The following is a 27,758-nucleotide window of genomic DNA, read 5'->3' as shown; positions in this document are numbered from 1 at the left end:
CAAGAGCGATTGCCCCATTCGATGGTAGCAGCCAAGTTAAAATACGATATGACCGCTTAGGAAAAATCTGGTCTCCGGCTTAAATAGGGGTTGTGGAGATTAAGCTAGAGGTGGATCATATCCCTTTCACCAAAATGCTGATACCTACCTGCTATCAAACCACTCTTCCACACATTCACTCTACCTACCTAGTATACGTTTCTACCGACACGGTCGCTCAAGCTCTCATTTCAAAACCTGGTCAACATGTTAGATCAATATGTTCCATAAGGGAGGATGTTAGTACATCATGATGCTGAGCAAGTTTGATTATAATATGGTAAGATACGGTGGTTATAGATTTCCGTTCAATTAAATATAGGCGGGGAATAATTGGAATGGAAAGGCTTTGCGAATGCGGAGAGCTGGCGAGGGCGATTGAAAGAGGTGGCGACCAGTGAGTGCCAATGAACTGGGCAGCCAGCTCATGGTACTTCGCTCAGCCTCATTATCGCTTGGATATATATTAAGTGATTCCCCTCTTCCTTGCACCCATTTCTTACATTCATTATGCAAAACCATGACTGATTGGATATTTAGAAACGGCTCTTCTCGCACCTTCTCGTTAGCTTTTCTATTCGCTTAGCCCAATCACGCCCCTTATGCCTCAGTTAGATCCAGCGGTGTATAAGGTAGCATGGATTGCGCCTCTCGAGATCGAGGCTCTGGCCGCTTGGCACATAATGGACCAACAACATGAAGGCAGGTTCGCCTTGGGCCCCGGTGACGATTACGTGTACCGTGCCGGCAATATGTGTGGACACAACGTGATCATTGCGACCCTGCCAGCGGGCCAAGAGTACGGGACCGGCTCTGCAGCTGCTCTTGCTAGTCAAGTCAAGAAGTTTTTCCCGAATCTCTGGTTTGGATTGCTTGTCGGTGTTGCTGCTGGCTTGCCCGATCTTTCTAAGACCCCACCGCGTGATATACGCCTCGGCGATGTTCTTGTCGCTTTTCCCGAGAAGGAGGCTGCGGGGCTCGTTGCCTATGATCTAGGCAAAGAGACACCAGTAGACGGATTCAAGCTCTTGCAATCGGGGCATATTCTAGCTACTACTGAACCTATCGTTGGATCCGCTATTAGCTCTCTCAAGTGGTTCGCGCCTAACGAGTCGCATCATTTTTCACGATATTATGAGGCGATAAAGGACAAGGAGCACATAGGAGGTACGTTTGGCGACCCTGGTCAGGACCAGGACAAGCTGTACGAAACAGTTGGGGGTGGAGGGGAACGGCTATTGGAGCGACCATTGCGGCCCGCCCCCAAAAGGACGCGAGTGTGGTACGGACCAATAGGTTCGGGTGAAAAGCTTATGAAAAACGCAGCAAAACGAGACGAGCTAAGGGATAAATACAACCTCATTGGGCTTGAGATGGAAGCAGCAGGGACGATGAATCGTATCCCAGTCGGCGTCATCCGGGGGGTGTGTGACTACGGAGACGAGCACAAAAATAAGGCATGGCAGCCTTACGCTGCGGCCATGGCTGCTGCGTATGCTAAAGCCGTTCTGGCTCAAATCGGGCCCAAATCAAAGACATCTGATGCAGCGGCCTCGACAACAGGTCAGACAAACACGGTTAACCAACCACCTACCTACCACTCTATTTTCAATGGTCGAGGTATTCAGAACTCCGGTTCTGGGAATTTTTCGGTCGGCGGAAGCATGAATATCAATTAAATACCTAGGTACTGGAGGGAAAAGGATATTAGGTACCTATATAAGCCTCATGTGCTATGACGCTTTCGAACTCCAATCATTAATGTTCATGGCCTACATGTGTAACCGCACTGAAAGCTGACAATCGGGTACCATGGATGTGGCTGTGTAGATACTCAAGCAGGCTGCCAGCGCGACACCGAGTTGATCCCCCCTCATCTTCCTCATTCGATCTTAAGAAATTCCAATGCCATCAAGACGATTTGATGCGACGAGTCTCAAATTCAATCACATACCCCTCTTTCAGACAAGATGTCGCCAGCTGCCGATAGCCTATAGAAAAGAATGGCGGATAGTACTATTGGGTCTAGTTTCGTCGGGGCTGGCATTCAGCACTCGGGACAAGGTAACTTCAATGTCAACGGCAACGTGGCAGTTGGTACGTACTAGGACAGCATCTGCCAATTTCTTCATTGCCAATAAATGCAACAGGTGTTTCAAAGAATAACTCACTTGCCGACTTGCGATTGACCGATCCCCGTGACGATAAGAAACGTATAGAGCAGACTAAAGGTGGACTGCTGCGGGAATCCTACCGCTGGATCCTCGATCACCACGATTTCTTGCGATGGCGCAACAATTTCGACAGCCGTTTGCTATGGATCAAAGGCGATCCAGGGAAGGGCAAGACCATGTTGCTCTGTGGCATTATCGATGAGATGATACAACACTTCCCCGATTTTAATACTATGGATGAGATAAAGGAGGAGCCTTCCAGTCCTGATTGTCTTTTGTCTTTCTTCTTCTGCCAGGCTACTGACGATCGGCTTAACAATGCGAAAGGTGTACTTCGCGGTCTAATCTACCTCCTAGTCAAGCAACAGCCATCTCTTGAGCGCCATATCCAGACGAAATATGAGCACACGGGCAAGACGTTATTCGAGGACGTGAATGCCTGGGTAGCGCTGTCCGGCATATTTACCAAGATATTAGAGGACCCTATGCTTCCGACTACTATATTGGTAATCGACGCGCTCGACGAGCTCGACGAACGCGAAGCGCATCTAACACAACTTCTGAACCTAATCATGAACACCCCGCCTGAGTCCAAGGTAAAGTGGCTCTTGTCTAGTCGCAACAAGATTGAAATTGAGGAGAAACTAAAAACTGATCAATCACGGGCACGGCTGAGTCTAGAGTTGAAGAGCAACGCTGACCACGTCTCTCATGCTGTCAACGCCTACATTGATCATTGTATCTCGGAAATACCGGCGTTACAAAAACAATTAAATCTTCAAGTCTATGTTCGTGACCAAATGCGACAAAAGGCACATGGAACATTCCTTTGGGTAGGGTTGGTTGTTCAGGAGCTTAAGAAAGCACGAAGCTTTCAAATCAAACCCATCATCAATGCAGTCCCAACCGGCTTAGTGGAACTATACAGTCGGATGATACGACAAATCCAAGGACTCGAGTATGGCACTCCAGCATATTGTCAGCAAGTACTTTCAACCATCACAACCACATACCGCCCACTTTATTTAGAAGAACTTGCGGCATTATCAGGTTTACCCGAGGATGAGTTTGGAAAAGAAGGAACTGAAGCTTTAGTTGAGATTGTGAAATTGTGCGGTTCTTTTCTAACAATACAAGAAGGCCGTATCTTCATTATCCACCAGTCGGCTCAAGACTTCCTCTGTGAAAGAGCGAAAGATGTCATATTCCCTCGCGGAATTGAGGCTGCCCATTACGATATGTTCTCAAGATCGATCCAAATCATGTCCCAAACACTTCGACGTAATGTATACAACCTCGATGATTGGGGAATATCTACCAAAAACATTATACGCCCAAGACCGGACCCCCTAGGTGCCACGCAGTATTCGTGCATTCACTGGGTTGACCACTTCACCGTCTCTCAACCCGAAGGACGGCCACAACACGACGCTTTTCTAGGCTACAGCCTCGCCGACACATTTCTGAAAAAGCACTACCTTCACTGGCTTGAGGCTCTTAGCATCCTCCAGAACGTATCGCAAGGCATCTCAGCAATGGTAAAACTCAATACATTAATACCGGTAAGCGACTAATCATGGGTTTCACATTACCACATCACTAATTATATCGGATATAGAACTCGTTCAAGCAGTATAGCGAGTTTGCCAAAGATGCAACCCGATTCGTTAGGCACAATAAATTAGCGATCGAAAGTAGTCCGCTTCAGGTATATACGTCGGCTCTTGTCTTTAGCCCATCGCAAAGCATAATACGGCGTCACTTCCAGGGCGACGAACCGGACTGGCTGCTTGTGAAACCGGCTGTAGAAGATGAATGGGGCGCATGCATAGCGACGTTTGAAGGCCATTGTGCCCCTATTAATGCAATGGCCTTCTCACCCGATGGGACACTATTGGCGTCGGATTCAAAGAACGGGACGGAGAAGATATGGGATATAGTGACAGGCACAGATACAACACCACTTTTGTGCGAAAGAAAGGAGTTTGTCTCATTAGATTTCTCTCCCGACGGGAGACTGTCGCTCACATATCATAATTATTATATTAATATCCGGGAATTAGGGCGTATAGACCAGGTTAGGTTTACAGCCTACTCACTTATCTTTACAGCCTACTCACTTATCTGGCGCGCCAAAACAATAGAAAAATTGTATACGGAAATAAAAACACGCGAGGCGACACTTCAAGGTCATACGGACATTATTACCTCAATAACCTTCACACCCGATTCGGGAAAACTGGCATTTAACTCTCACCACGGGACGATCAAGGTATGGGACTCAAGGACAGGCATGTGCGTGGCAACAATAACAGGTCATATGGCCACAGTTACCTCATTGGCCTTCTCCCCCAATGAGAAACAGTTGGCATCCGGCTCTCATGACGGGGCGATCAAGGTATGGGACTTGGGGACGAGCATGTGCGTGACAACAATAACAGGTCATATGGCCACAGTTACCTCATTGGCCTTCTCCCCCAATGGGAGACAGTTGGCATCCGGCTCGTTGGAGGGGACGATAAAGTTATGGGATATAACAATGGATATGTCTGCAACACAATCCGAAGACTACATGAACAAAACCTCCAGAATAGTCTTCTCGCCCGATGGAAGCCAACTGGTATTGGGTGATCGCGATACATTTAAGCTATTAGATGCTGCAACAGACAGGTGTATAGCAACGCTCAAAGGCTATGGCGACTGTACTTCCCCAATTCTAGTCTTCTCACCTGACGGTGGCCGGATAGCGCTGTATGCGGATAATGCAGTTAACATATTGGATACTGCGACAGGCACGTGTATAAGAGTGTCAGACGGCTATTACGACGTTTCGACTATGTGTTTCTCGTCTGATGGGGGCCGCCTAGCAATATCCTCTGGCTGGAACCGGTCAGGGTCAATCGTATCCACGATTAAAGTATTGGATATAGCGACAAACACGTGTGTAACGACGTTGAAATGCGAGTGGATTAGAATAGACCAGATGGTCTTTTCCCCTGACGAGAGTCGCCTGGCGTTGCGCCTGTCCAATATAGTCGAGGTTTGGAATATAACAACAAACAGGTATATCACAACATTTACGACCCAATCTATTCGGAACCCCTCAATGGCCTTCTCAACCGACATGTGCCGAGTAGTGTTGGCCACCGAAAATGTGTTCTATGTATGTGATATAACAACAGGCAGTACGTCAAAGTTCTCAAACGGTAGAACCCCGATTTCATCAGCAATCTTCTTAGCCGACAAGTACTACCCTAGAACAGATGCAAACGCTATAGCCCTACATCCTTTCTTGGATATCGACCGCATATCTGGTGCTTTCCGGCAGCTGAATACTTATTATAATCTAAAGATAGAAGGCGAATGGATCGTCTACAACGGCCAAAACCTACTCTGGTTGCCTTTTGATTACCGCTGCGCCCAAGATCAGAATGAGGACGAGAGTTACCAGTACATCCATTGGGACACTTCGGCACAAACCATCAGAGTCCACTGCAAAAGTGGACGTATTTGGGTGTTAACATTGCAAACTGAAAACTTGATGGCCGGGTGGCCAGCCATACTTCCCGAACCTTCAAGCTAGACTAGAAGAACACATGACTTGAGAGACTTTCGAGGCCCGTTAAATCGGTCGGATCTTCCACTGGGTTATTCCTCACGTATATCAAATTGGTTGCTTGTATGGGTAGTTGACCAGAGTACACTGCCTCATCCAAATCTACCTAAGCACCCACTCCTCTACCAGTTGGTGTTAATCCTTATGGATACTACTGTCGTTCCAACTATGCATTGATTAGTACTTTTTGTTGTTGGTATTGATGATACTCAGGATTTAGATAGGCTTCGCATGTTATTTCAGTAATTTAAATCGCGTTTTTACCTTGCTAGTGTACCAGGTAAACAGATAAGACCGTGTAGAAGCGTTACGATGGTTCGAAAAAACCTTGCTAGATTCAATGTACATAATATAAATTCGATGTGGGCCTTAGTTTCAGGGATTGGTAGACTAGCTGAATGATTCAGCTTTGCTTATTCGTTCCCAGAATGCATGGAATGCAATATATGTATTTTACTTGACGATGACGACATGCCTAGTCGGCGTCTCACGGTGTGCGGAGCAAAGACGATGCCGGATCGGGCGTCATGATGGATTTGTCAGCGATTATATCTCTCCACTTCAATCCGTTTGGAGTCCGACTTGAGAGATAAATAATGAACAATCCTTTTCTGTAGATAGCAATATAAGACCGTCCCCCATTAAGCAGCCCGCATATCATTAGAATCATTCACTGGAGTTACCAGAGCACAATGACGAATATTAATATCAAAATTGTATCGGACACTGTCTGCCCATGGGTAAGCTCCTTACAATAGTCCGGACTTGCGGCTCAGTACTGAAGAATAATCGGTATGTAGTGCTACATAGGCAAGAAGCGGGTAGACAAAGCCATCGACCTCTACCGCAAGGTCTACCCAGGCGCCAAAGATGACACGTTCACCATCACCTGGGCGCCGTTCTACCTAGACTCCACGTCGCCCAAAGTCGGCGTCCCCATCACAGAGCGCATGGTACAGCGCTTCGGCCCGGAGCGGCTCGCCGCCCTGCAACAGCGACTGACGACGCTAGGCCGCGAGGAGGGCATCAACTTCGGCTTCAGAGGCAAGGTCGGCAACACGCGCGACTCGCACCGGCTGATCCAGCTCGGCAAGACGAAGAGCAACGAGGTCGAGAACCGCGTCGTGCTGGAGCTGTTCAAGAGCTATTTCGAGGGCGACGGCGATATCACTTCGCACGACACCTTAATCGCCGCGGCTGAGAAGGCGGGCCTGGATAAGGCTGAGGTGAAGGAGTGGCTCGACACGGGAAAAGGCGGCAAGGAGGTCGACGAGGAGGTCCAGGAGGCGGTTGCGAAGGACATACATGGGGTACCTCATTTCACGGTGCAGGGAAAGTATGAGGTTGATGGCGCGCAAGATGCGCAGGCTTTCTTACAGGCGTTCGCGAGTGTCAAGGAAGGGAAATAAAATGTCGCCAAGTGTATGTCTAGGGCCGGTCGGTGGCGTTAAACCGTGTTGGGTTGGGGTATCATAGTCTAAAAGTCTACACGCGGCATTACATGTGCAGTAACCCGTCGATGTCTTTATCAATCGTTTGCAGCCGCTCCTGGAGCTCCCTCTTCTTCTTCTCGAGCTCACGGATCTGTTCTCCCTCTCGTATCAGATCTTCCTCGGTGTAGATTTCCTCCCCTTCTTGCGGAACATCTTGTTCGCGCTCCTCCTCCTCTTCGTCATCGTCCATCCAATGGTCCTTATTCATCTTCCCTAGGGCTTCGGCTTGCTCGGCTACTTTCGCCTCGTAGTATGCTAGGGTGCTCCGGCTGTGCGCGTACTTGGACCGTTGCGCCGCTATCCGCTCTAGCGCGCCCGGCAGGGGGTACACGCCACACAGCTTCTCCGCGCCTTTGAGTAGGATCTCGACATCGATGTCGTCTTTCCCGCCGCGTCGCTCGCTGCGTCGGATCTGCTCGTGCAGGCCGCCGCCTAGAACGGCTGCTACGGCGGTGTGACGTCGAGGCGCGCCCGCGTTCCGCCCCGTGTTACCGCCCGACGTGGTGACCTCGCCCGAGGCGACGTTGAACACGGTCTGTCGACGTGAGGACTGCGTCGGCGGCTCCGGGTTTTGGGATGTGCCTGGTGGCGGAGGTGGTGGGACGGAGAATAGCGCTCGTTCGTGAGGTTCGGTGTCGCGGATTAGGGAGGTGATGTCGTCGTTAACGAGGAGGGCGTTGGTGAATATCTTTGGGGGCGGAAAGCTACGGGGTACAGTTAGATGATATCGCATAGAATATGGAGAAATAAAACATACGGGAGACTGTCAATTCCTTGACACGATATGGCGATCTGCTCAAAATGTGCTGGGAGAAGCGACATGATGCAATTTGTTTATTACTCGAAGTTAAACAATTGTGACGAATGAGCATCCACCAATGAAGGAGAAGATGATAGTGGATTAGAAGATGAGATTCACTAGTGTCGCATTACCTAAGCTGTTTTGTAACCTTGAAATGGTTGAAGTTGGAATTGACTCGCGTCATTGAACTCTATTCTAAATCACCGTGATGGTGTTACCTAAGCGACCCCTCCTGCAATCATGAGGTCGTTGCTGCAAAACATCGGGAACCTTATTAGCCACTCTGCCACTCAACCCCCACTATGTGGCTAAGCTTATCGTGCTCACCGCATGGATCGTTATCAGCTACTGACCGATTTTCTCGATTTTCCCATCTTTCACCAACGATCACAAATAAAATCTAATTCAAGGCTCCATTTTATAGACCAGGTTGGCGGCTTTTCCCACCTTGCATCACCAATGTCTTGGAATAGACTACCTAAAATAAAGCCCCCTGTCTTCTTCATCCGCCGATTTTTAAGCTATCACAATTGCTTGATCTCCAGATGATTGATTCGATCATAAATCTGCCGTATAGTGCAGATCCTTCGAATGGTACAATCGTCAAATGGTATTCATATACCATCCATACCTGTGCCATCCCGTCGGACATCATCCCCCCGCCCAAGCAGGCAAGTCTATATGGGACGAACTCGCGAAGCATTATGGCGGTCATGAACGAGAAAAGGCGGTATTTGACATGATACAGAATAGAATATGCCCTATTCTGTTTTAAGCTCACCGCAGGGCCGGATCACCGCCTGACAGCAGTTTCAAGCGTTGCAGAGGTGCAAAAAAACGGGGAGATTATAAAATGGTTACGATACATTGGCATTATATTACTTGCAGCAGCTGCAGACTCGGGGTATCCCTGACCTCATCACCAGCCAAGCAGCGGATTTTTCCCATCTCCACTACGCCTGCGTCTCTTCGCTTTCTTTCCCTCCCGCAGCGCACCTCTCTCGAATCATTGGGCACGATTCCTGTGAGCGCTGCTACCTGACCCCTTGTCTATTTTTGATCTTCCCTCGTACAACCTACCGTGGGTCCTCGTCGACCCGTTGACCCTCGTTCAAAGCCCTGATACGCCTCCAGGGCTCCTAATTATTTATTACCTAGCAACCTACCTAGGTATGCTAGGTATGCAGTGCAGAGGTATGCTAAGCGTCTGTTAACCAGTGTTAATAGTCTTACGAGCCGATGGTTTTGTTTTCGGTCAGCGTCCAGGTTTTAAGAGGACCGGTTGAACAGCTCAGTTATACATACCTACCGCCCATGGATCTCATGGGCAGATGGGGTAGGCCAAGATTGTCTGACTGAACATCCTGATCATCCTGTCACAACATCGGTTTGCTGCCATCTCCAGACTCGTCGTTTTTTCTTCAACCATTATATGCCTCATGCCGCCCACTGAATACATGTCGCATTTTCTCTGGACGCGCTATGCCTCCCACGAAAAGTAGCCAGGGAGTCCCGGGATCGTTGGTGCCCAAGCCGCATTCTCTGCGAGATCCTCCGCCATAGGTTGGTTCATAGGCTGGTAGACGAGAAGCTAGACCCGTTTCTCTGCTCCTCTACTCCTCTCAATGCCCCAATGCTCCTCTCTGCCCTCTGCCCTGCCTTGCCCGGGAGTCCGCAACCTTAGCCTGCTCATGTATACTTCCTTATGTATACCATTTACCGCATACCCTTATGTTCACAATCCGTATTATCATTATTATTACATGGATAACAAGCTTCTATATCTGCCTGACACTATAAGACCGTTGGTAGGCCCGCCCCCAAATACACGCCTTCCCCCTCTTGGTTTCTGCACATGAGATTTCTCTTCTCATACGCAGTAAGCTCCGACAGCAGGAATACACGCCGTTCACTATTTCTCCCCATCCGGAATAAATTCCCAACTCTGAAAGTTTTCGACTTGCATATTCTTTTTTTTTTCCCTGGGTTCGTCAAGCCCTCTGACCCAGGCGACCTCGTTGGAGATCCACACAACTCCCGAGGGTTTTTTATCTTTATTTTATTTTGCGCTACACAGATATTTTGAACAATTCTAACCAGAGACAATATTTCTGATTCTCTGTCCCTGTCTCTGTCGGTGGTGCACTGCTCGTGCATTGGCTGTATTAGCAATATCATCTTCTCTCTTGCCGGGAAGAAGTAAATTTGTTCAAGACGGCGATTCAACACCGACAGCCTTGCCACATCTATCTCTCTATCTGAAGAGTTGCGGCATAGAGTTGCATCTGGCCTCCGCGAGACGATTCCAGTCCTATCGCCTTTGTGGAGGAATTGTAGCGGTGTCTGTCCCCCAACCTACCAGAATCCCGAGGATATTAACATGACAAGTTATCGGAGTCCAATAACTTCTCCGCGTTGGAGGTTTTTGCTCTGGGTGCTGACACCTTAAAAATAAAAAAAAGTCCCTCGTTCTTCTTTTATCTCCCCCGCGAATTCTACCCCACATTGTGAGATTAAAAGAGGTCAATTTGAATCGATAAGATCGCAATTCTCGGGAAGGGAAAACATTCCCACAACGAAGCCGATATCATGCGGCCGCATACCCCCTCTCTGGACACCGCTCACGTAGCAGCGGGGCCTACATCACCACCAGAGACTCCCACTACCGGATCTCCTAAGATCAACCGTAAAGCAGCGGTGATCAATGGCCACCTACCTCGGCATTCCAAGTCCCACGGCCATCAACGCCATCCATCTAACATCCGGCCTTTAGGTGGGACTAAATTCAGTTACACTCGTGCGCCTCGACCTGAGGAAATCTCTCCTCGCTCCTCCAACTCTTCGTCGGAGGAGTCCGACTCATCTACGAGTCCCCCGCAGTCGCCACTCTCGGAAGTACCAAAATTTCGCCACCAACACGTAGAGAAGGTTGACGCCGCAATTCGGATCGAGCAGGCGGCATTTTCCATCGAGGAATTGAGTGACGACTGTTCCCTCAATGGCGAGGACGATCATCTAAACGTTCTTCGGCCGTATGCTTTTGAGTATGCTAATTCCGACCGAAGCCGGTCAAGATCCCGGCCTCCCCCGGATATGGACCCGGCTGTGATGGAAGGAATCGAGAATCTGAACACTTTTGAAGATTCCGATTGCGACATCGACCGCGATGACGAAGAGTTCATTCAGCAGCTTCAGAAAAGTCGTAAGGAACGCCGTCTGAGGAGGATGACGTCCGGGAGTCTTAGCAAGCGAACAGTAAGCGAGCGGGGCAGCGACTCCGATAGAGAGGACGTATTGCCCTATTACGAGGGGAACGAGACAGGCCCAACTCGCCGAATGCGGCGAAAAGTCGGTGACCGAATCAGCATTCAATTTACGGGTGCGCTCCCGGAGCGAATTGAGGAGCTCAAGGAGCCGAACAGCGACGATGAGATTATCTTGGATGATGCCGAGATATTCGCAAGAGAGTTACCGTACTGGACTCTGATGGATGTTGACTCTGAATGAGCTCAACCACATACGTTATAAAAGTGAATAGGAGAGAAGCTTCGTAGTAGCTTCGTGGAGATGGTGCTAGTGCGTTGCCGACACATATGCGGCACACACATTACGATTATACGACCCTATACAACCACGACTGAGTTGATAATATACCGACCTCTCTTTTCAACTAATATCTATGGGAGCTAGCTGCTGCGGCAGATTTATGTTATGATGAGTCGGAAAAAACGATTGGTGATCGGATCATTACAGAATCATGGAGAATATAGGGGGCATGACACACTTGCATCTCAGCATTATGTATCGGAATCGCTTGCATAGAATATTGGCTACATAGCCTGGGAGACCACCACGGGTGGCTTGACTTGTCCTAATACCGGATGAGGGTTTTTATTGGTGTTGGTTTCTTATCTCGCTTTTAGATACCATAGACTTGGACTTGGCAGGCCGGACGGACGCGGCTGCATGATAACGACGACGAAGTGGACGACGCAGATGACACGATACGATGATGACGACGATATTGACGATGTTTGCATAGAAGCGGCCGCTCATAGCAAAACGAGGCTGCATTTTTCTTCTGAGGTTACTGATCATATATAGAATAAGGGGTACGAGGGTAATCCGTGGCTTGAATAGATGCATTGGTTTCAGTATTAATATACAAGAACTCACGTTATAGCTTTTGACAAAAGGGCTACCTAGTTCATAGCATCTCGTGACCCAAAGACCTGGAGTATGTTTGTCTATCGATCTTGTGAAACATATCTCTTTTAGGTACGTCATAAGTCTAGTGAATTTTTCCAAACCTTGCAAATCTTTTCATGAGATCAAATACTAATTACACCTCAAATATTGACCATTGCTTAGCAATGGGCTTCATTTTCAAAACTATGCGTTCTCGATTAAAAAGGTGAATCGAATTCATCGATATCGCAAGTAGTTGTGAATGATATGAGAATAGGTCTTATGAGATTGAGACATTAACGCCGAATATATTTCGAAGCGAAACAAGATGATACAGTACAAGACAAACACTCTTTTGAATGCATAGCCCGGGTAAGCAGATAGATAGTATGAAATACCTACCTAGCCATCAGAGGTGGAGTATCAGCTTATCGATACGTTCCCCAATTTTATGTAAGCAACAAGGTCTGCGGTGTACCTTCTGCTGCTGGTACTGTAGCAAACAAACTCTCAAGAAGCTTCAAAGCTTGAGTTTTATAAAAATCCCTCCATCTTTCTTAATTGTCCCTAAACAAACTTTTGCGCCAAATGACCTAAGGCGATAGAGTGCAAGCCTAATATCCCATAGAATCAAGGGTCCGTCCCATCTGCTTCTTTCTCCGATCGTTCGGTGTGTTTCTCTTGAATGACATCTGCTACCTTCGCCACCATCGCCATATAACCATCAACACTGACTTCTCCCGTAGACAGCTTGTTACCATTGACCGTAACTTCCGCGCGACCCGAATATAACTCTCAAGATGAACCCGAACCAGGGACAGCCTGCCCAAGGGCAGCAGCAGGTCCGGTTCCTTAGACCTGAGCAAATCCGAAATATTGGTTACCTCACGCCCGAAGACAAGCACAAGTACGAAGAAGGACTTCGCCAACTGTATACCAAAATGGAACAGAACCCGCCTGAATCTCAGGAGCATCAGATGGCTAAACACCGAATCGCTGATTTCTCTCGAATGGTCGTCAATAAGATTAAGAGTCTCCAGGCAAGAAATCAAGCTGGCGCCCAGCCTCAACAAGGACAGCCTGGGCAACCTGGACAACCGAGCCATATGAACGCGCAACCGCAAGGCTCGCAGAACGAGCAAGCCCAGAATAACTTAACACAAGCCCAGGCCCAGGCTCAGGCTCAAGCTCAGGCGCAGAAGATGGCGAATAGGCCTCAAGGGCAAATGCCTAACAACCAGGGCGCCTCTTCGTCGACTCCCAACAATGCCATTTCTGCTGGCAACCAAGTGCCGAAGCTCATACTGAGCCATGCGAACCAAATGAGCTGGAACTCGCTTAGGCCGCCAGCTCAGCTGACGGCACCAGAACAGATATCCAAATGGCAGAACGAGATGAAGCAAAGGTACATCCGTTTTCTGGTGCAGATGGAGACCATAAAAAATAGATCGCAGAAGCTTGATGCCATGATCAAGGAGCGGCAGGATAAGGGACAGCTGTCTGCCGAAGATGTGAAAAAGTTTCAAGAACAGAAACAACAAGAACAGAAGAGTTACTCTGAGGCACAAAGATTTGTTGAAAATGTACGTCAACAGATCAAGATCCAACAACAAAGTGCACAGCAGGCACGATCGCAGCCAATGCAACAAAACGCCAATGCGCCTACGACGAGCCATCCCATGCAAGCCGCAACCGCGTCAGTAAATGCGGCGATGGATGCTGCTAAGAATCAACAACTTGCTGCGAACCGAACGCCAGCTGTAACGAATCAGCCGCAACAGCAACCGCCATCGCAACAACCTCAGGTGCAACCCCAGGTACAGCCGCAACCTCAGCAGCAGCAGCAGCAACACCCCGGGACACCTGCCACTCCGGCCACACCTGCGATATCGGTACAACAACAACAACAGCAACATCAACAACCTCAGCAATCGCATGCGGTTCCCACTCCCTCGCAACCTCAAATCAAGACCGAACCAAGCAACAACAACATGTCGCGCCCACCCCCCGTGAACACGGCTATCGCTGCAGCCGCTTCATCCGCGAACATGCCTTCTACAGGTACTCCGACTCAAGCATCTGCGCGCGTCCAGACTCCCCAGTCTGCAGGTCAACAAGTGACGCCGGTGCCTCAACCCGTTCGCCCTCTGACCCATGCAGCCGCTGTCAGCCGCGCGAACTCGTCAACGAACGTCCCTGGACAATCCAACAGCGCATCCGGCTCTGGTCTTGTATCCACTCCCGGTGCCAGTGGCCTTGTTGGAAACGCGAACCACGCCGGTCATTCGCATGCTCATCCTCAACCTAGCCCAGCCCTGAACCCTAAGATGCCGATTAGTAAGAACCTGCCGCCCAAGGCAACGGAGACCCCGCAGGCAGTCAGCGTCGGTGGCGGCAACACTCCCGGCCGCCCTTCATTGAGTGGAGGAGGTGGTCTTGGAGGAGGTGTTATGGGCCAGCCTGTTATTAACAAGATGCCTCCTGTCCAGTTCGATGCGGAAGGTGAACACGTGCTCTCCAAGAAGAAGCTTGACGAACTCGTCCGTCAGGTCTGCGGTGGTGCCTCTCCCGGTACGGATGGCAACTACTTGACTCCGGATGTTGAAGAGGTAGGCGTTTACTGCTTTATTTATCCCTCTATTTCCTAAGCTCTCTATAATGCTAACACGTACCTCGCAGTCGGTTCTCAACGTCGCTGATAACTTTGTTGATCAAGTTATCCACGCAGCGTGTCACCTAGCTAAGGAACGTGGTAGCAAGGTACTCGAGACCCGCGACTTACAGCTCGTGCTTGAGCGCGTCTACAACATTCGCATTCCCGGTCACACGTCGGAGGAGCTGCGAACCGTACGCAAGGTCCAACCCAGCTCGAACTGGATCTCCAAGGTGCACGCTGTTCAGGCGGCCAAAGTCATGCCTGGCAAGGACGACAAGTAGGACGAGTCCGATCCTTCCAAGAAGCGTCCTGTACACCCGCTTCTTGAACAGCTTGACGCACGACGTACGGGCATGGCTCCTATTCCCCCACACATTGGCGGACCCAGCGTACATCTTCCCGAGCCTATCGTGGATCCCTCTCAGCCTGCTTCCGATCCGGCTCCGAAGAAGCGATACCGTAAGAGAAAGATTTCAGTTGCTGAAGAGGCTCCTGCTACCGGAAAGGAACCTGATGATGAAGGAAATAACGCGGTTTAAGTGGGTTCCACGGGTCTAGTACTTTACGGCAGATTAGTTATTGATGGTTTGTTTTTTAACGAACGGATGGAGTTTTCGGGGTTTGACTTTAGGATGACGCGGTCATGTTCTACCTATGGTGGTTAGGAAGGAGCAAAAGGGATTCCCATTATTCTGGCCTGGAGTTTCGTTGGCTTTTTCGGGGTTTCGTTTACTTTTATGGTCTGACACTCGACTCGAGGGATACGATACGAGGCATCGAGCAGGTCAAATTTGTACCCATTCTTCGCTCTGCGGATCACATAGGTGGTGCCTAGGTAGTCACAGCTATACGTAGCTCATAAAGACGCACATAATGATGCGATTGCACTATTAAATACTCGGCTTTCTACTAAACCGCTGATGCGGTTGCATGGTGATATATTGATTTAATGTTACTTTTCCCATTACTGTGCCCTACCCTGATTCCTATGGAGTAAATGACTAAACGGGTAACAATGATATAAATACCTACCGAGATAAGTATAGAGAGTTAAGGCACCAAGCAGCAAATGCGCGACATGCCCGCTCTGATTGCCTGCATCGGATAGTTCCATCCTCAGCAAGGTTGGCAGTTACTTGCGCCGGGTGTCATCCATCTTAGACCGTCCCCGACCGGTCGTCTGCTAAAAGGGCAAGGTGATGAGATGAGATGACAGGAGGAAATGGGAATGCTGTGGAGAGAACGCCTGTCAAGCGCGGACATGTGGCGACCTAGGCCAATGGTTGCCGTTGGGCTTGGGCTGCTGCATGGAACAATGGCACACACGACGTGTTCGGGCTTGATAGATTATATAAAAATTTTATAAAAATTTATATATTGGCTCGATAGATAGTGTGGATGCGTAGAGACCGAAATTTCGATTTTGGAAGGATTATTATTGGTTTTATATGTACGTTTTGTATTTGCATGTACTCCCTCGAGCATCTCGATATTTATTATATTCAACGTTACTGATGGCATTTGTTGTTTTGTTTTGTTTTGTTATGCTTATGTAACATCTAAATTGGAAATTGGTTTGAGATAGGCACATATTCTGATGATGACGACGGGACCTAGTGAGTTAGGTAAGCTTGTGGCTAATGCAGGCGGATGCCGCACATTAGAAATGCGGCGAAGACGTTGGTTGTTTTGGAAAAAGTAAGGAAGGTTGAATCGTTGATTCGGTCGAAGCTCTGGACAGGCACCAATTCGCAAACGTCACTTGGATGGGTCCTTCTCGATGATGAGGTGGATACCGGCATTAGGTAGATCCAGAAAAAGATGTATTCGAGATACCTCATAATCCGCAGGGTGCCGTGCGTAAAACTCTTGTACCGTCGGGTCAAAGCTTCGTACTTTTTGTCTTGGCGCCTTCCAGGTTGGCCTTTTTCGGGGCGCATCTTCGAGCTTCTCCAGTGCGCTCAGCGACTCTGTCGGGTCCACTTGTGCTCACCTAGGGCACCTTCATAGCACCTAAATTTACCTAAACAGACCTAAACAGTGGTACAGCTCTAGGCATTCTAGCGCTATCCTCTCTTTCCCAGCAACCAGTCAGGCGACAACTGCCCTCCAGTCTTTCGTCCCGGGGCTTTTCGCTTGCATCACTCTTACCTTGTGACTGAGCCTGAGCAACTGCAAACGACATCAATCAGCAAAGTAAAGCAATCTTCCATCTCCATTCTCCCTTCTACACTTTTCATCTCTCGTACCTAATCAACAATTTCCAAATCGACTTCTCAATCAAACGGCGACTATTCCTCCATTTGCGTGTATTCGTATAACACGCACTTCTATTTCTCCTTTGTTTTATTTAGACACCTGGTTTGTGTTTTTTCCGGTTAGCTGCCAACAACCGCCCAAACCAGTCCAGTTTCGTCTGCAGGGTCTCCGAACCGTGAGCGCGCCTCGCGATATCACCTGTCCGCAGCATCGTCATCATCATCAATAATCCATCAACCATCAACCATCAACCCTCCATTCCACCCGGCCTAAATTCGACAAATTACCCGATCGAGAGTCATCCGACCCCATCCCCAATCAACAAAATCCCCAACATCTCTTTTCCCCTTTCCATCTCCAGTTTTTTTCAGACGCAGACATGCCGGGGAAAACGCCTCATTCAAACGGCAACGAGCCGGTCGAGAATGGTATTAGGAACAACCAGGATGTTGATATGACCGACGAGAAGTCTTCATTGAAGGGCAAGGGCAAGAAGGGCGTCAAGGAGGGAGAGGATATGACCGTCGTCGTACCACCTTCAAAGACCACAAAGCAATCTTCTCAACCACCACCTCCGGATGCTGATGGAGATGTCGCCATGGACGTAGATCAGCCAGAAGATCTCGAGGTGAAGGTCGACCCTATCACTCAGGCTATCACAGGTATGATTTGTATCATCATCCAAGTAATTTCCGTGCATCCTAGATCTAACGCGCTCTTTTTATTTTAGATATCAAGAGTAACTTCGCCCTCCTCGACCGCGCGGTAGCTTTATTCGATGCCAGATTCACATTAAGGGCTTTAAGATCCATCTCTTCTCTCCGAAAACGTCTCACCCCAGATATCCTAGCACAGGTCATCGCAGAGACGTTCTCTCCCACAAGTTCATCTGCCAACGTCGCTAAGCAGCTTTTGCTAGCGATTGGAAAGCAAGATGTTCCTTTGGGTCGCCAGTCGAGTGCCGAGATGGAGATTGACAGTGAGCCGAAAGCCGCAGCTAAGAACGGCGCTAAGAAGGAGATCAAAGAGGTCATTCCCGAGATCGACATCTTCCTGAGCATCCTCGTTCAGGTTTATCTGTTCGACTCTAAGCAGTTCCAGCTAGGTTCTGACTTTTCCAAGTATCTCTCAGAGCGCATTCACTCTTTGAATCGCCGGACTCTAGATTCCCTCTCTGCCAAGGTCTACTTCTACTATTCTCTATTCTGCGAGCAGCTTGCTCCGTTACCTCCGTCTCCCCAGTCTCCGATCGTTGCGATCCGACCAACATTGTTGACTGCTCTTCGGACTGCCGTGCTACGAAAGGATATTGACATACAGGCCTCGGTCATCGTTCTCCTTCTACGAAGCTATCTCCTAACCTCCCACATTTCTCAAGCCGACCTCCTCGTATCTCACACTCAATTCCCTGAGAATGCTGCCAATAACCAGGTCGCGCGTTTCCTATACTACCTCGGCAGGATTCGGGCTATTCAGCTACGATACACAGAAGCACACGAACACTTGACAGCTGCCACGCGGAAAGCGCCGGCAAGCTCCTGCGCCCTAGGATTTGCGCAGACCGCGACGAAGCTTCTTCTCGTCGTGGAGCTGCTTATGGGTGATATTCCCGAGCGCGCCACTTTCCGTGTCCCCAACATGGAGCAAGCTCTTCATCCGTACTTCCTGCTCGTGCAGGCCGTGCGAGTGGGTAACCTGGAAGACTTCGAGTTGACAATTACCGACCATGCCGACACTTTCCGCCGTGATGGAACATACTCACTCATACTGCGCCTTCGACAGAACGTCATTAAGACGGGTATTCGCATGATGAGCTTGAGCTATAGCCGTATCTCACTACGCGACATTTGCATCCGCCTGCATCTTGGTAGCGAAGAGAGTGCCGAGTACATTGTCGCAAAAGCGATCAGGGACGGCGTCATCGAGGCGACGCTAGATCGGGAGCGAGGATTCATGAAGAGCAAGGAGGTTGGTGACGTATACGCAACTCGGGAACCTGGAGAGGCGTTCCATGACCGTATCAGAGCCTGTCTTGCGCTCCATGACGAAAGTGTCAAGGTATGTTGCCATCATATCCATTTAACGCACAGATCGAATTTCAGCTAACACGGCCCTTTTCTTACTCCACAGGCTATGCGTTTCCCAATGAACCAGCACCGCCTCGAACTAAAGAACGCCCAAGAAGCTCGCGAGCGAGAGCGCGAAATGGCTAAGGAGATACAAGAAGGGGATTTGGACGAAGACGACCTCGGTGGTGATTTTGAGGGCATGTAACATAATTCGAACCTGTGTATTCTGAAATAGGAGGCGGAGGATTCATCGGCGCTGCTTTACGCCCTTACCAATTCATAATAGTGGTACATGAGGCGAACGGCTGCTTTTACATCGGTGATAAGTTGTAGTTTGCGAAGAAGAGAAGTTCAGAGGGTGCACATGGCGCAGCCAACTCTTATAAACAAACGTCATTCGAGGCCTTCATTGTAATAGATAACACGCAGGAAGAAGAGAGTTCTTCCTGCTCTTTTCGGCTGCTACTTCATTACCTGGCCTTTAGAGGGACGGGAAAGCGTGGTATTGGTCCTTTTCTCAACATGTTTTAACACCAATCCCACCCATCTATGCGGCCGGCTGGGAATCTAAGTCCGTCCTTTTTCTAGAGGCAATTAACAATCCACCACTATTGCTATTTCTCACTTTGCATGGCACACGTCGTATGACAACTTGCTTGATTTTGTTGTTTGTTCTTGGTGATGTGTAGCTTGGCTTTATGGAAACTAGCGGGAGGGTCTATATACATTATATGGTACTTCACAAGGTGTAGCTATTTGCAAGCTATCTACTCAGGTAAATATTAAAGGCTGGCACTGGTGTTTAGACGCCGATGTTACTTGCGTATAGAACTTATCAAATGCCTACGAGATTTCCAGATAACAATTGAACATCGAAAGTGGGAAAGTCAGAGTTCCGAAATTCAAAGCAGCACCTCCCACCAAGTTATTCACCTGAAACTTGTTAAGGCTTGGTCAGATTGGTCTTGTCCAAGGGTGTCACGTGGGGTACACTTTACTTTACTCCAGTCACGTCTGCTTTGACCATAGCTTCAATTCAACCTTTCCCATTACGTAATCACAGCTCGCCGATAGTTTGACTTTGTCTTCTAAGGTACCTAACTTTCAATTCAACAAACTTGTACTTGTACCTGTTCTCTAGGTATTTTTTTTTTCTTTTTTACCGGACCTCTCGCGGAAGAAAATTGTATACACGAACCCAATTGACATGACCCCGTCGTCGAGATCGCGAGAACGAGACGAGCGATAAAAGGAGAAAAAAAAATGGCGCCCCAGAAGCGCAAGAGACCCCACGACAACGACGAGCCGCCTCCTCCTCCTCCTCCTCCCCGGCGCGCGACCCGCCAACACCCCGACGAGCAGCCCGAGCCCGAGCGACAGCTCAGGAGCGGGCGCGTACGCACCGTACGCGCCGGCGCGATCGAGAAGCCTGCGCCTGCGGAAGCACCCGTGGCTAGGGGCGCGGCGCGGGGCGACGCGTCGAAGGCGCCGAGGCGGCCGGGCAGACCGCCGACGAAGAGGGTTGCTGAGGAGAAGGTGAGGGTGCTTAAGGAGAATGTACGACCGGCTGGCTATGATGGCGTTGATGAGGAGGAGGAGGAGGAGGAGATTGAAGAGGTGGAGCTGCTGAGACGTACGCCGTCGCCTACACCGCCGCCCACCGAACCTACGCAGACGAGGCCGCCTAAGCCATCGCTTCAGCAGCAATTGCAACAGTCTCGTGCGGCGCAATCAGCTTCTGCGGATAAGATGTCGACTCCGAAACGCCCTTCTTCCTCTGCCGATAAACTGTCTAAACCACCGCCGACGCCGCGATCGGACCGCAATATTGATAAGGTTGTGTTGGGAGATATATGCTTCAAGGCGTGGTACCCGTCGTACTATGGCAAGGAGGTACTAGGTGATATATCGAATACCAATAACGCCAATGCGGGAGGTAAAGACAGGCAGGGGAGTAAGGATCGAGATGGTGGGGGGAAGATAGGGGGCAGGATTGGAGGAGGGAAGAGGAATCCCCCGCCTATGCTGGATCGATTGTACGTGTGTCCTTGCTGCTTCAAGTATAGCAGGGAACTTGTGATGTGGTGGGAGCATGTCAGGTGCTGCGAGCGCACGTTCCGCATGCCGGGCACGAAGGTGTATACGCATCCTAAGGGCAAGAGGACGGTGAGGACGACTGTTGCTGGCGCTGCTAGTGGGAGTGTAGAGAAAGGTAGGGGAAGGGGTAGGAAGAGGAGCGATGCGGATGCGAGTACAGGTGTGTCTGCAATTGTGGAGAAGGTCGTTATGGATGAGGGCGAGTGGAGTGTGTGGGAGGTCGACGGAGAGAAAGATAGGGTAAGTGAAGTTGTTTTGTTCTTGCCTGTTATTTGCATTATGTGCAGGCTATATTTTGGTTTGAAGCTGACTCCGTTATCTCTAGTTATTCTGCCAGAATCTGTCCCTGTTCGCGAAGCTGTTCCTAGATAACAAATCGGTCTTCTTCGACGTTACGGGGTTCAACTACTTTCTCCTCGTCTACACTCCTCCGCAGCCGTCCGACGCGCAACCCCCTCCTCCTCTCGCAAACAGGGATCTAAACGAATCCCCTCCTCAATCCCGATCCTCGACCCATCCCTCCGACCCCGATAAACAACAGCAAGCGCTGCCTGGAAGCAGACCGCAGGTCGTAGGCTTCTTCTCGAAGGAAAAGCTCAGCTGGGACAATAACAACCTGGCGTGCATCCTGGTCTTCCCGCCGTGGCAGCGCAAGGGGCTCGGCGCGCTGCTCATGGGCGTGTCGTACGAGATCTCGCGCCGCGAGGGCATCCTCGGCGGGCCCGAGAAGCCGATCTCGGAGCTCGGACGCAAGGGGTATAAGAGGTTCTGGGCGGGCGAGATCGCGAGGTGGTTGTTGGGTTTGGATTTATCTAAGCCTGTGAAGAATGACGGGGAAGAGGGAGAGGGAGAGGAAGGTGTTGATAAAGAAGAGGGAAGTGCGAGCGAGAAGGGGAGGGAAGGGGAGTATTTGATTAGCGTCGACCAGTGCTCTAAGGCTACGTGGATCGTGCCTGAGGACTGCCTCGCCGTGCTCAAGGAGATGGGCGTCGTCGAAGACGCGGGCCCGGGCCCCGCCGACGCAGTCGGGGAATCGGCCGAGCACGGCGGCGGCAGCGGCGGCGGCGCCAGCGACGAAGAGGCCGAGGCGGCGGAACCCAAAGAAGAAGCTAAGGCGGTGCCGAGGGTCAGGCTCGATAAGGAGGCTGTTAGGCGCTGGGTCGAGGACAATAAGATTGACCTTACGAAGACGTGCGATCCGGACGGATTTGTTGAGGGGTATGCTATTGGTAAAGGCGAGGACGAGGAGGTGGATGAAGTGTAGTTTGTTAGGTTAGGGGGTGAGGAGAGGTGGGTGGGTGGTGTGGTTTGTGTGGTGTGGCTTGCTGTTTGAGGCGTGGAGTTAGACATCCTGATACCCCTATTATACCCTTGTGGCCTTGCTTTAGCAGCAGTTTGATTTGATTGAGGGCTGTGATAGTTTGAAATTGATAATTAACGAAGTATTTCTGTTGGTGTGGTTTTTGGTTGATGTTAATGTTGACAGGTATGCGTGGTGAGGTTTTGAGTGCTGCGGTTTTTGGGATACATCGAAATCTTACGTAGACTGATGGGGTATCTGATGGAGAGAAATGCCTGAGGTTGTATGCTGTGGCGATCTTGATATTCGCTGTAGATGCCTGGGTGTTATTGGTATACGTGCTTGGAGTTTGTACGGAATAGAGGCCCGTTCTAAACGAAATACGGCATTCGAAGTCGCCCACGTTTGTGCCTGCCTAGTCTTTTCATCTTCTCTCTAGCAGCTTAGGAGTTTGCACCTAGGTATACTCAATAAAATTCTTATTACTTATGAGGTGTTTTTAGGAGGTGATACTTCCAGTGAGAATTACAGACCTTATGAAATCACTCAACGAACTGTTCATCAAGACGATCGTGTCACCGGTTCCTAGGAACTGGGGACTTGTCATAATGAGACTTTAAGCCGCCTATACGGCTAAAACACTACATTGAGTATTTTTAGTCCTATCTTAACTCGTACCAGCACTGGATGATTGGTAAAATCTAGCTCAGCAGGTAGGTGAGAGAAATTTAAGAAAAGGGGCTAGACGAAGTGACCGAAATAATAGAAATCATCTTTAACTTGCTGGCAGTCGAACGTATAGTTAGAGTAAACCTATGTCAAGTTACTCTTGTTTTGACTGAAAATGAACGAGAAGTTACAATTTCCTGTAACCACCACCAATACCATTGACAACGGAAACTAAGAGTTCACCCTTTTGATATATACCTACCCAGACCTTCAACGAGGGATGTCTTCTTGGGTTCACTAAAGATAGATACGACATATTCCCACCAATCCTCGATTTTCCCCGTTGCGGGCGTCGTCGTGGCCAGTTTTCAGGGGCTGGTGGCAAGAAGCGAGATAGCAGCGCCCTAGCTTCATTTTGTGTAACCCCTGAGACAAATATAAAGAGACCGAAGGCCCCGAGGGTTTAAGTAAATATCAGGTGTCGATAGTTATTTGATTACTTGATATAAGCGAGCCTAAGGCGAGCTACTTGCTATTATCAGTCACTCTGCGACATAGCCTTCAATTACAAGCCACACTAGAGTTTCTGTTCTGGCAGATTGACAGGCTTTCTTAGTATTTACTTTGCCTATACCTACTAAAGTTTTATAAGGCTTCCCGTCACTGAAACTTGTTTCGGTACCGTTGTCGAATCTCAATCACTTATTTGTACCCAGGTATATATTTTCAAGGAGACTTAAACTATTGAGTAGTCCTAGAATTGACCTTAAACCTGTATTATGTAGGTAAACTACAGCCTTAATATAGTTCGATGGTATATTTCGACTCAAGTACCATCCTACTTTCAATTACCAAGGCCCAACCGCGGAGATGAAGTCATGATAACGAAGTGGTAATATATAAGTCACAATGTTTTATTTATGCTTCATAGAGAAAAGAAAACAGCCGTTATATTCTCATAACTCATACTGACATGATAAGCCAAACTATCAAGCCCTCAGGCAAAGAAACGAAACCCCCTAAACCTCGAAAAGTTGACAGAAAACAAAGGTATATAAGCATGACGGGCAATCCATCCGTAGAACCGCCCAAAACAAGAATCCGTTCAGAAGAACCCCCCACCACCTTTCTATCGTTTCATACCGCCTCATATAATTTCATTTCGTTTTGCTCGCTCGCTTGCTTGCTTGCCTGCTCATTCTCTCCTACCAAGAAACAAAAAAAGCCTCCAAGAAATTCCCTAATGTCCAAAATGATGTATGCAATGTTTCCTCCAGATATATGATATATATGCTACTTTTTATGCGTAAAAATTGGTCCTGTCCCGTCCCGTCATATCCTTCCGTATACGTAAAAGCGGATTCGCAACATATTTGGCGTGTACACGTACCTAGGTAGGTAGGTAAGTACTCCCTTACACCCTTTTCGTTTCTTTTCGTTTCATGCTGTCGTTACCTATTGCTCCAAGGTTTGTTTGCGGAATTGAAATCCATCAGTGTTTTTTCATCACTTTTCGCCTGTCTTACCCCAAGCCGAGCCACAAGCCGGGAAAAACCTATCGGTAATTGTATTCAGACCCGTACAACGGCCTCCTCTTCCCGTCGAACTCGTTAACAACCTTGCGGTACCTCCCCACCGCCGACGGCGCCCCGGCCTGCGAACTGCGGCGGTGGTTCCGCCTACTACGCTCCTCGTCGCCGATGCAGCTGATACTATCGCTCGGCGCAAGACTCACGTTATCATCATCGTCGTCGTTCTCCTCGTCATCGTCCCAGTCCTCCCAGCTCGCCCTGCTCTCCCGCGCCGAGACGTAGCTGTTCGCGCGGCTGCGCCCCGTCCTCTCGTACGCGGATGCTTGGGGCGGCGGCCGCACCGTGCTAGCGGACCGCGCGGTGCGCGCCGAGACGTACGTCTCTGCCTCGACGGGCCGCGGCGCTCTGACCTTTGAGCTATCGCGGCTGCGGTACGTGGACTCGGGTCCGCGGTGCCTGGACGACGCTTTTGACGGCGACGCCGTGTACTTCGACGGCGCCTTCGATGGTGCGTAGCTGCGGCGGTCGTCGCCGTCTACCTGGCTGCGGTACTCGTGGTCCATGAGAAGTCGCTGTCCGAGCCCGTTTCTGGACCCGGTAGTGCTCATGTACTCCCCGTCGCCGGCCACCATCGGGCGCCTGATCGAGCCCGCTTCGCTACTTCGACGACCCCTGCCGCCTGCTGTGTAGTGGCTCGAACGCCCGTCGTTGAGGTCGACCGGCACCCTGCTTCTCGGCGGAGGAGCTTCGAGCTGGGCGTACCGCCCGTAACTGACCGGCGGATACTTCTTAGACGGCGAGTCCTCGATATACCTAGGCTGCTGGTGCGAGGGCGGGTCTTGGAGGGATCCCCGCCGCGGATACGATCTTGCTGCGTATTCTTGTGACTCGTATTCCTGATACGAGGCTGGCTGACGCTCGTTCCGCATCATGGCGTAGGTCATGGCGCCGCCAATGGCGACGCCGGCGGCTGCAGCTCCGAGGAGGGTGCTCAGACCTGCGCCCATGCCGCCCCTTGGGCTCTCGCGCGACGGCGTTTCCATGGCCGAGATGGTGGCGCTTCGCCGTATTCCCGGAGCCCGGGGTTCGCGCGAGGCGATAGAGCTGGTTGCCGAGCGGCCATAGGAGCGGGAGTACTCCTCACCTCCCGAACACACGACTTCTATTCTATTCCCGTCATAGTCGGTCAGTTCTACACGGCTCCTGCCATCTGTTTCGATGGGGAGGTCAGGATCTGCTCGTATGGCAGCAGCGCGGAAAGCGGCTAGGACTTGTGGTGATTGGGCTGAAAGTACCACCCGTGACGGCCTTAGAGATTGGCCGGAACCGGCTCTCCTTACTTCCAAGACCGGCTTCGGGGTACCAGTGGTGGTGTCACCGTATACTATGGAAGACGAATTGGCAGAGATATACCGAAGCTTCAAAGGTTGAGTTATGGCGGAGTAGAATGAAGCTGCCGAGGGGAGGTCTCTGACTTGGACAAAAGGCAGAACCTGCTGCATAACTGATATATTTGTATATGGATATCTCGAATAGAATTGGGTATGAAAACTGAGTATGAGGACAAGGATGAGAATGAAAATTGGTGATACACTTGTGAAGGATGGACGAGGGAATAGGACGATGCTGGGAAGAGACAATGACGATACTGGTTGAAAGGAGTAAACAATCAACAACCAAATAAAACAAGATGCTCGTTGAACTTGTATTATTGTAGATCATGAGAATGGAGATGAAGGTTTAAAGGAGGGACGCCAGCAGCGTAGATACACGTGTAACAGGGTTCATGTGAAAGTGGTGAAAGTTGGCCCGAGCTCTTCACGAGGTGGGGAAGGTCAAATACGTGTACTATCCATGTACTTGGGCAGGTAGGCAGGTATCTGGCATCTATGACGGATACCTACATAAATCTATATCCACTATGCGGGTGTTACACACTTTCAGCTCCCTTTTCGACAACTTATCAGCTGGGGCGATCTAGCGGTAAATGCCAAAACATTACCCCTGATTCAGAATCAATATGGATATTTACAATTTCCTATGCTGAATTTGTGATCTCTTTGTTAGGGTACAAAAGTAGGTGTATAAGTCGGTGTACGTACCTTGTAAAAATACATCGACAAATGTTTGAATGTTCTTCAGGCTGTTTGGGTATACTCACGTGACAGGATTACCTACAATTATACGATTTCCAAGTTCCAAGGGCGGGGGAAAGCGCTGGAAATCTTGAAAATTGCAAAGAAATCGGATAATTACCGAACCGAATACCGACGCACCTGAGCATCATCGAAAATAATATCTCATTTGTCACTTCGCTTCGAGAAGAGAGCGGGACAGCATTGGCTCAAGAGTCGACACCCAGGCTGCCAGGTAATTCTGACATCTAAATGATAAATGACCAATATGCATACCGCTCATATGTCAGTATATACATACCGCTTGGTGTGCATTGTGGATGTTGAATAGACATCAAATCCACTCATTGAATCCTCTTTCGGTCAATTCCTTGTGGACATTACCATAGTTATTGAATCGCGAAACCGGCATCAGGTTATCGACGTTGACTGAGAAGTGTAGTTGATTGGAACAGGAAGGAAAAGAGATCCTAGATTGGTTTTGAATAAAACATTATCCTGAGGCAATGAGGCTTAAAAGAAGCAATCCTACCTTCAAAGCGATAGCTACACATTGTAAAACTCGCATCTGATTGGTCCGAAAAAGTTTTTTCGCGACACGAGACCCACTAATTCATATTCCTCATTTCCCGGACTCTTGGAGAATCTCAACGGAAAATGAGTAGAGGTAGCTGCACACATTGTTTTTGTGCTATGCAGTACATACCTAGAAACTCAGCCCTTTTTCGG

General features: G+C 49.5%; 9 protein-coding genes across 9 annotated transcripts; 7 read left to right on the top strand and 2 right to left on the bottom strand.

The window, feature by feature from the left end:
- Positions 1-330: 330 nt before the first annotated feature.
- Positions 331-2,350, top strand: F4807DRAFT_173240 (purine and uridine phosphorylase). The gene is made up of 2 exons (XM_047993492.1): positions 331-2,136; positions 2,190-2,350. Exon 1 carries the CDS (start codon positions 642-644, stop codon positions 1,716-1,718), a length of 1,077 nt encoding a protein of 358 aa, XP_047852161.1. The 5' UTR covers positions 331-641; the 3' UTR covers positions 1,719-2,136; positions 2,190-2,350.
- On the top strand, positions 1,881-6,159 carry F4807DRAFT_173087 (WD40 repeat-like protein). The gene is made up of 3 exons (XM_047993489.1): positions 1,881-2,136; positions 2,190-3,775; positions 3,832-6,159. The coding sequence occupies exons 1-3, from the start codon at positions 2,043-2,045 to the stop codon at positions 5,794-5,796; spliced, it is 3,645 nt and encodes a 1,214-aa protein (XP_047852160.1). The 5' UTR covers positions 1,881-2,042; the 3' UTR covers positions 5,797-6,159.
- On the top strand, positions 5,931-7,282 carry F4807DRAFT_173275 (DSBA oxidoreductase). Its single transcript, XM_047993493.1, has 2 exons — positions 5,931-6,569; positions 6,630-7,282. Exons 1-2 carry the CDS (start codon positions 6,522-6,524, stop codon positions 7,236-7,238), a joined length of 657 nt encoding a protein of 218 aa, XP_047852159.1. The 5' UTR covers positions 5,931-6,521; the 3' UTR covers positions 7,239-7,282.
- F4807DRAFT_173132 (DASH complex, subunit Spc34) lies at positions 7,283-8,299 on the bottom strand. The gene is made up of 2 exons (XM_047993491.1): positions 8,080-8,299; positions 7,283-8,026 (listed from the first exon to the last, which is right to left on the bottom strand). Exons 1-2 carry the CDS (start codon positions 8,142-8,144, stop codon positions 7,327-7,329), a joined length of 765 nt encoding a protein of 254 aa, XP_047852158.1. The 5' UTR covers positions 8,145-8,299; the 3' UTR covers positions 7,283-7,326.
- A 2,208-nt stretch (positions 8,300-10,507) lies between these two features.
- F4807DRAFT_173128 (uncharacterized protein) lies at positions 10,508-11,823 on the top strand. The gene has a single exon (XM_047993490.1). The coding sequence runs from the start codon at positions 10,714-10,716 to the stop codon at positions 11,629-11,631; it is 918 nt and encodes a 305-aa protein (XP_047852157.1). The 5' UTR covers positions 10,508-10,713; the 3' UTR covers positions 11,632-11,823.
- A 980-nt stretch (positions 11,824-12,803) lies between these two features.
- Positions 12,804-15,863, top strand: F4807DRAFT_434008 (uncharacterized protein). Its single transcript, XM_047998752.1, has 3 exons — positions 12,804-12,982; positions 13,059-14,921; positions 14,992-15,863. The coding sequence occupies exons 2-3, from the start codon at positions 13,113-13,115 to the stop codon at positions 15,247-15,249; spliced, it is 2,067 nt and encodes a 688-aa protein (XP_047852156.1). The 5' UTR covers positions 12,804-12,982; positions 13,059-13,112; the 3' UTR covers positions 15,250-15,863.
- Positions 15,864-17,063: 1,200 nt separating this feature from the next.
- Positions 17,064-19,949, top strand: F4807DRAFT_434001 (proteasome regulatory subunit C-terminal-domain-containing protein). The gene is made up of 3 exons (XM_047998751.1): positions 17,064-17,889; positions 17,958-19,285; positions 19,358-19,949. The coding sequence occupies exons 1-3, from the start codon at positions 17,607-17,609 to the stop codon at positions 19,499-19,501; spliced, it is 1,755 nt and encodes a 584-aa protein (XP_047852155.1). The 5' UTR covers positions 17,064-17,606; the 3' UTR covers positions 19,502-19,949.
- Positions 19,950-20,224: 275 nt separating this feature from the next.
- Positions 20,225-22,811, top strand: F4807DRAFT_173060 (acyl-CoA N-acyltransferase). Its single transcript, XM_047993487.1, has 2 exons — positions 20,225-21,633; positions 21,719-22,811. The coding sequence occupies exons 1-2, from the start codon at positions 20,560-20,562 to the stop codon at positions 22,655-22,657; spliced, it is 2,013 nt and encodes a 670-aa protein (XP_047852154.1). The 5' UTR covers positions 20,225-20,559; the 3' UTR covers positions 22,658-22,811.
- Positions 22,812-24,782: 1,971 nt separating this feature from the next.
- F4807DRAFT_173033 (uncharacterized protein) lies at positions 24,783-27,054 on the bottom strand. The gene is made up of 3 exons (XM_047993486.1): positions 26,997-27,054; positions 26,897-26,937; positions 24,783-26,842 (listed from the first exon to the last, which is right to left on the bottom strand). The coding sequence occupies exon 3, from the start codon at positions 26,394-26,396 to the stop codon at positions 24,918-24,920; it is 1,479 nt and encodes a 492-aa protein (XP_047852153.1). The 5' UTR covers positions 26,397-26,842; positions 26,897-26,937; positions 26,997-27,054; the 3' UTR covers positions 24,783-24,917.
- Between the last annotated feature and the right edge of the window lie 704 nt (positions 27,055-27,758).

The sequence above is a fragment of the Annulohypoxylon truncatum genome, assembly GCF_022578515.1.
Source record: "Annulohypoxylon truncatum strain CBS 140777 unplaced genomic scaffold F4807scaffold_26, whole genome shotgun sequence".
Taxonomy (NCBI): Eukaryota; Fungi; Ascomycota; class Sordariomycetes; order Xylariales; family Hypoxylaceae; genus Annulohypoxylon; species Annulohypoxylon truncatum.
The sequence above is the reverse complement of the archived record's forward strand: the minus strand, read 5'-3'. Positions and strand labels throughout refer to the sequence as shown.

Bases quoted from the DNA above. Each gene is read 5' to 3' on its own strand.
- F4807DRAFT_173240 (XM_047993492.1), top strand. From the start codon at position 642: ATGCCTCAGTTAGATCCAGCGGTGTATAAGGTAGCATGGATTGCGCCT.
- F4807DRAFT_173087 (XM_047993489.1), top strand. From the start codon at position 2,043: ATGGCGGATAGTACTATTGGGTCTAGTTTCGTCGGGGCTGGCATTCAG. The intron at 2,137-2,189 runs GTACGTACTAGG...TAAATGCAACAG, and splicing joins CAACGGCAACGTGGCAGTTG to GTGTTTCAAAGAATAACTCA. The intron at 3,776-3,831 runs GTAAGCGACTAA...TATCGGATATAG, and splicing joins AACTCAATACATTAATACCG to AACTCGTTCAAGCAGTATAG.
- F4807DRAFT_173275 (XM_047993493.1), top strand. From the start codon at position 6,522: ATGACGAATATTAATATCAAAATTGTATCGGACACTGTCTGCCCATGG. The intron at 6,570-6,629 runs GTAAGCTCCTTA...ATCGGTATGTAG, and splicing joins CGGACACTGTCTGCCCATGG to TGCTACATAGGCAAGAAGCG.
- F4807DRAFT_173132 (XM_047993491.1), bottom strand. From the start codon at position 8,144: ATGTCGCTTCTCCCAGCACATTTTGAGCAGATCGCCATATCGTGTCAA. The intron at 8,027-8,079 runs GTATGTTTTATT...TGTACCCCGTAG, and splicing joins CAAGGAATTGACAGTCTCCC to CTTTCCGCCCCCAAAGATAT.
- F4807DRAFT_173128 (XM_047993490.1), top strand. From the start codon at position 10,714: ATGCGGCCGCATACCCCCTCTCTGGACACCGCTCACGTAGCAGCGGGG.
- F4807DRAFT_434008 (XM_047998752.1), top strand. From the start codon at position 13,113: ATGAACCCGAACCAGGGACAGCCTGCCCAAGGGCAGCAGCAGGTCCGG. The intron at 14,922-14,991 runs GTAGGCGTTTAC...CGTACCTCGCAG, and splicing joins TGACTCCGGATGTTGAAGAG to TCGGTTCTCAACGTCGCTGA.
- F4807DRAFT_434001 (XM_047998751.1), top strand. From the start codon at position 17,607: ATGCCGGGGAAAACGCCTCATTCAAACGGCAACGAGCCGGTCGAGAAT. The intron at 17,890-17,957 runs GTATGATTTGTA...TTTTTATTTTAG, and splicing joins TATCACTCAGGCTATCACAG to ATATCAAGAGTAACTTCGCC. The intron at 19,286-19,357 runs GTATGTTGCCAT...CTTACTCCACAG, and splicing joins TCCATGACGAAAGTGTCAAG to GCTATGCGTTTCCCAATGAA.
- F4807DRAFT_173060 (XM_047993487.1), top strand. From the start codon at position 20,560: ATGGCGCCCCAGAAGCGCAAGAGACCCCACGACAACGACGAGCCGCCT. The intron at 21,634-21,718 runs GTAAGTGAAGTT...CGTTATCTCTAG, and splicing joins TCGACGGAGAGAAAGATAGG to TTATTCTGCCAGAATCTGTC.
- F4807DRAFT_173033 (XM_047993486.1), bottom strand. From the start codon at position 26,396: ATGCAGCAGGTTCTGCCTTTTGTCCAAGTCAGAGACCTCCCCTCGGCA.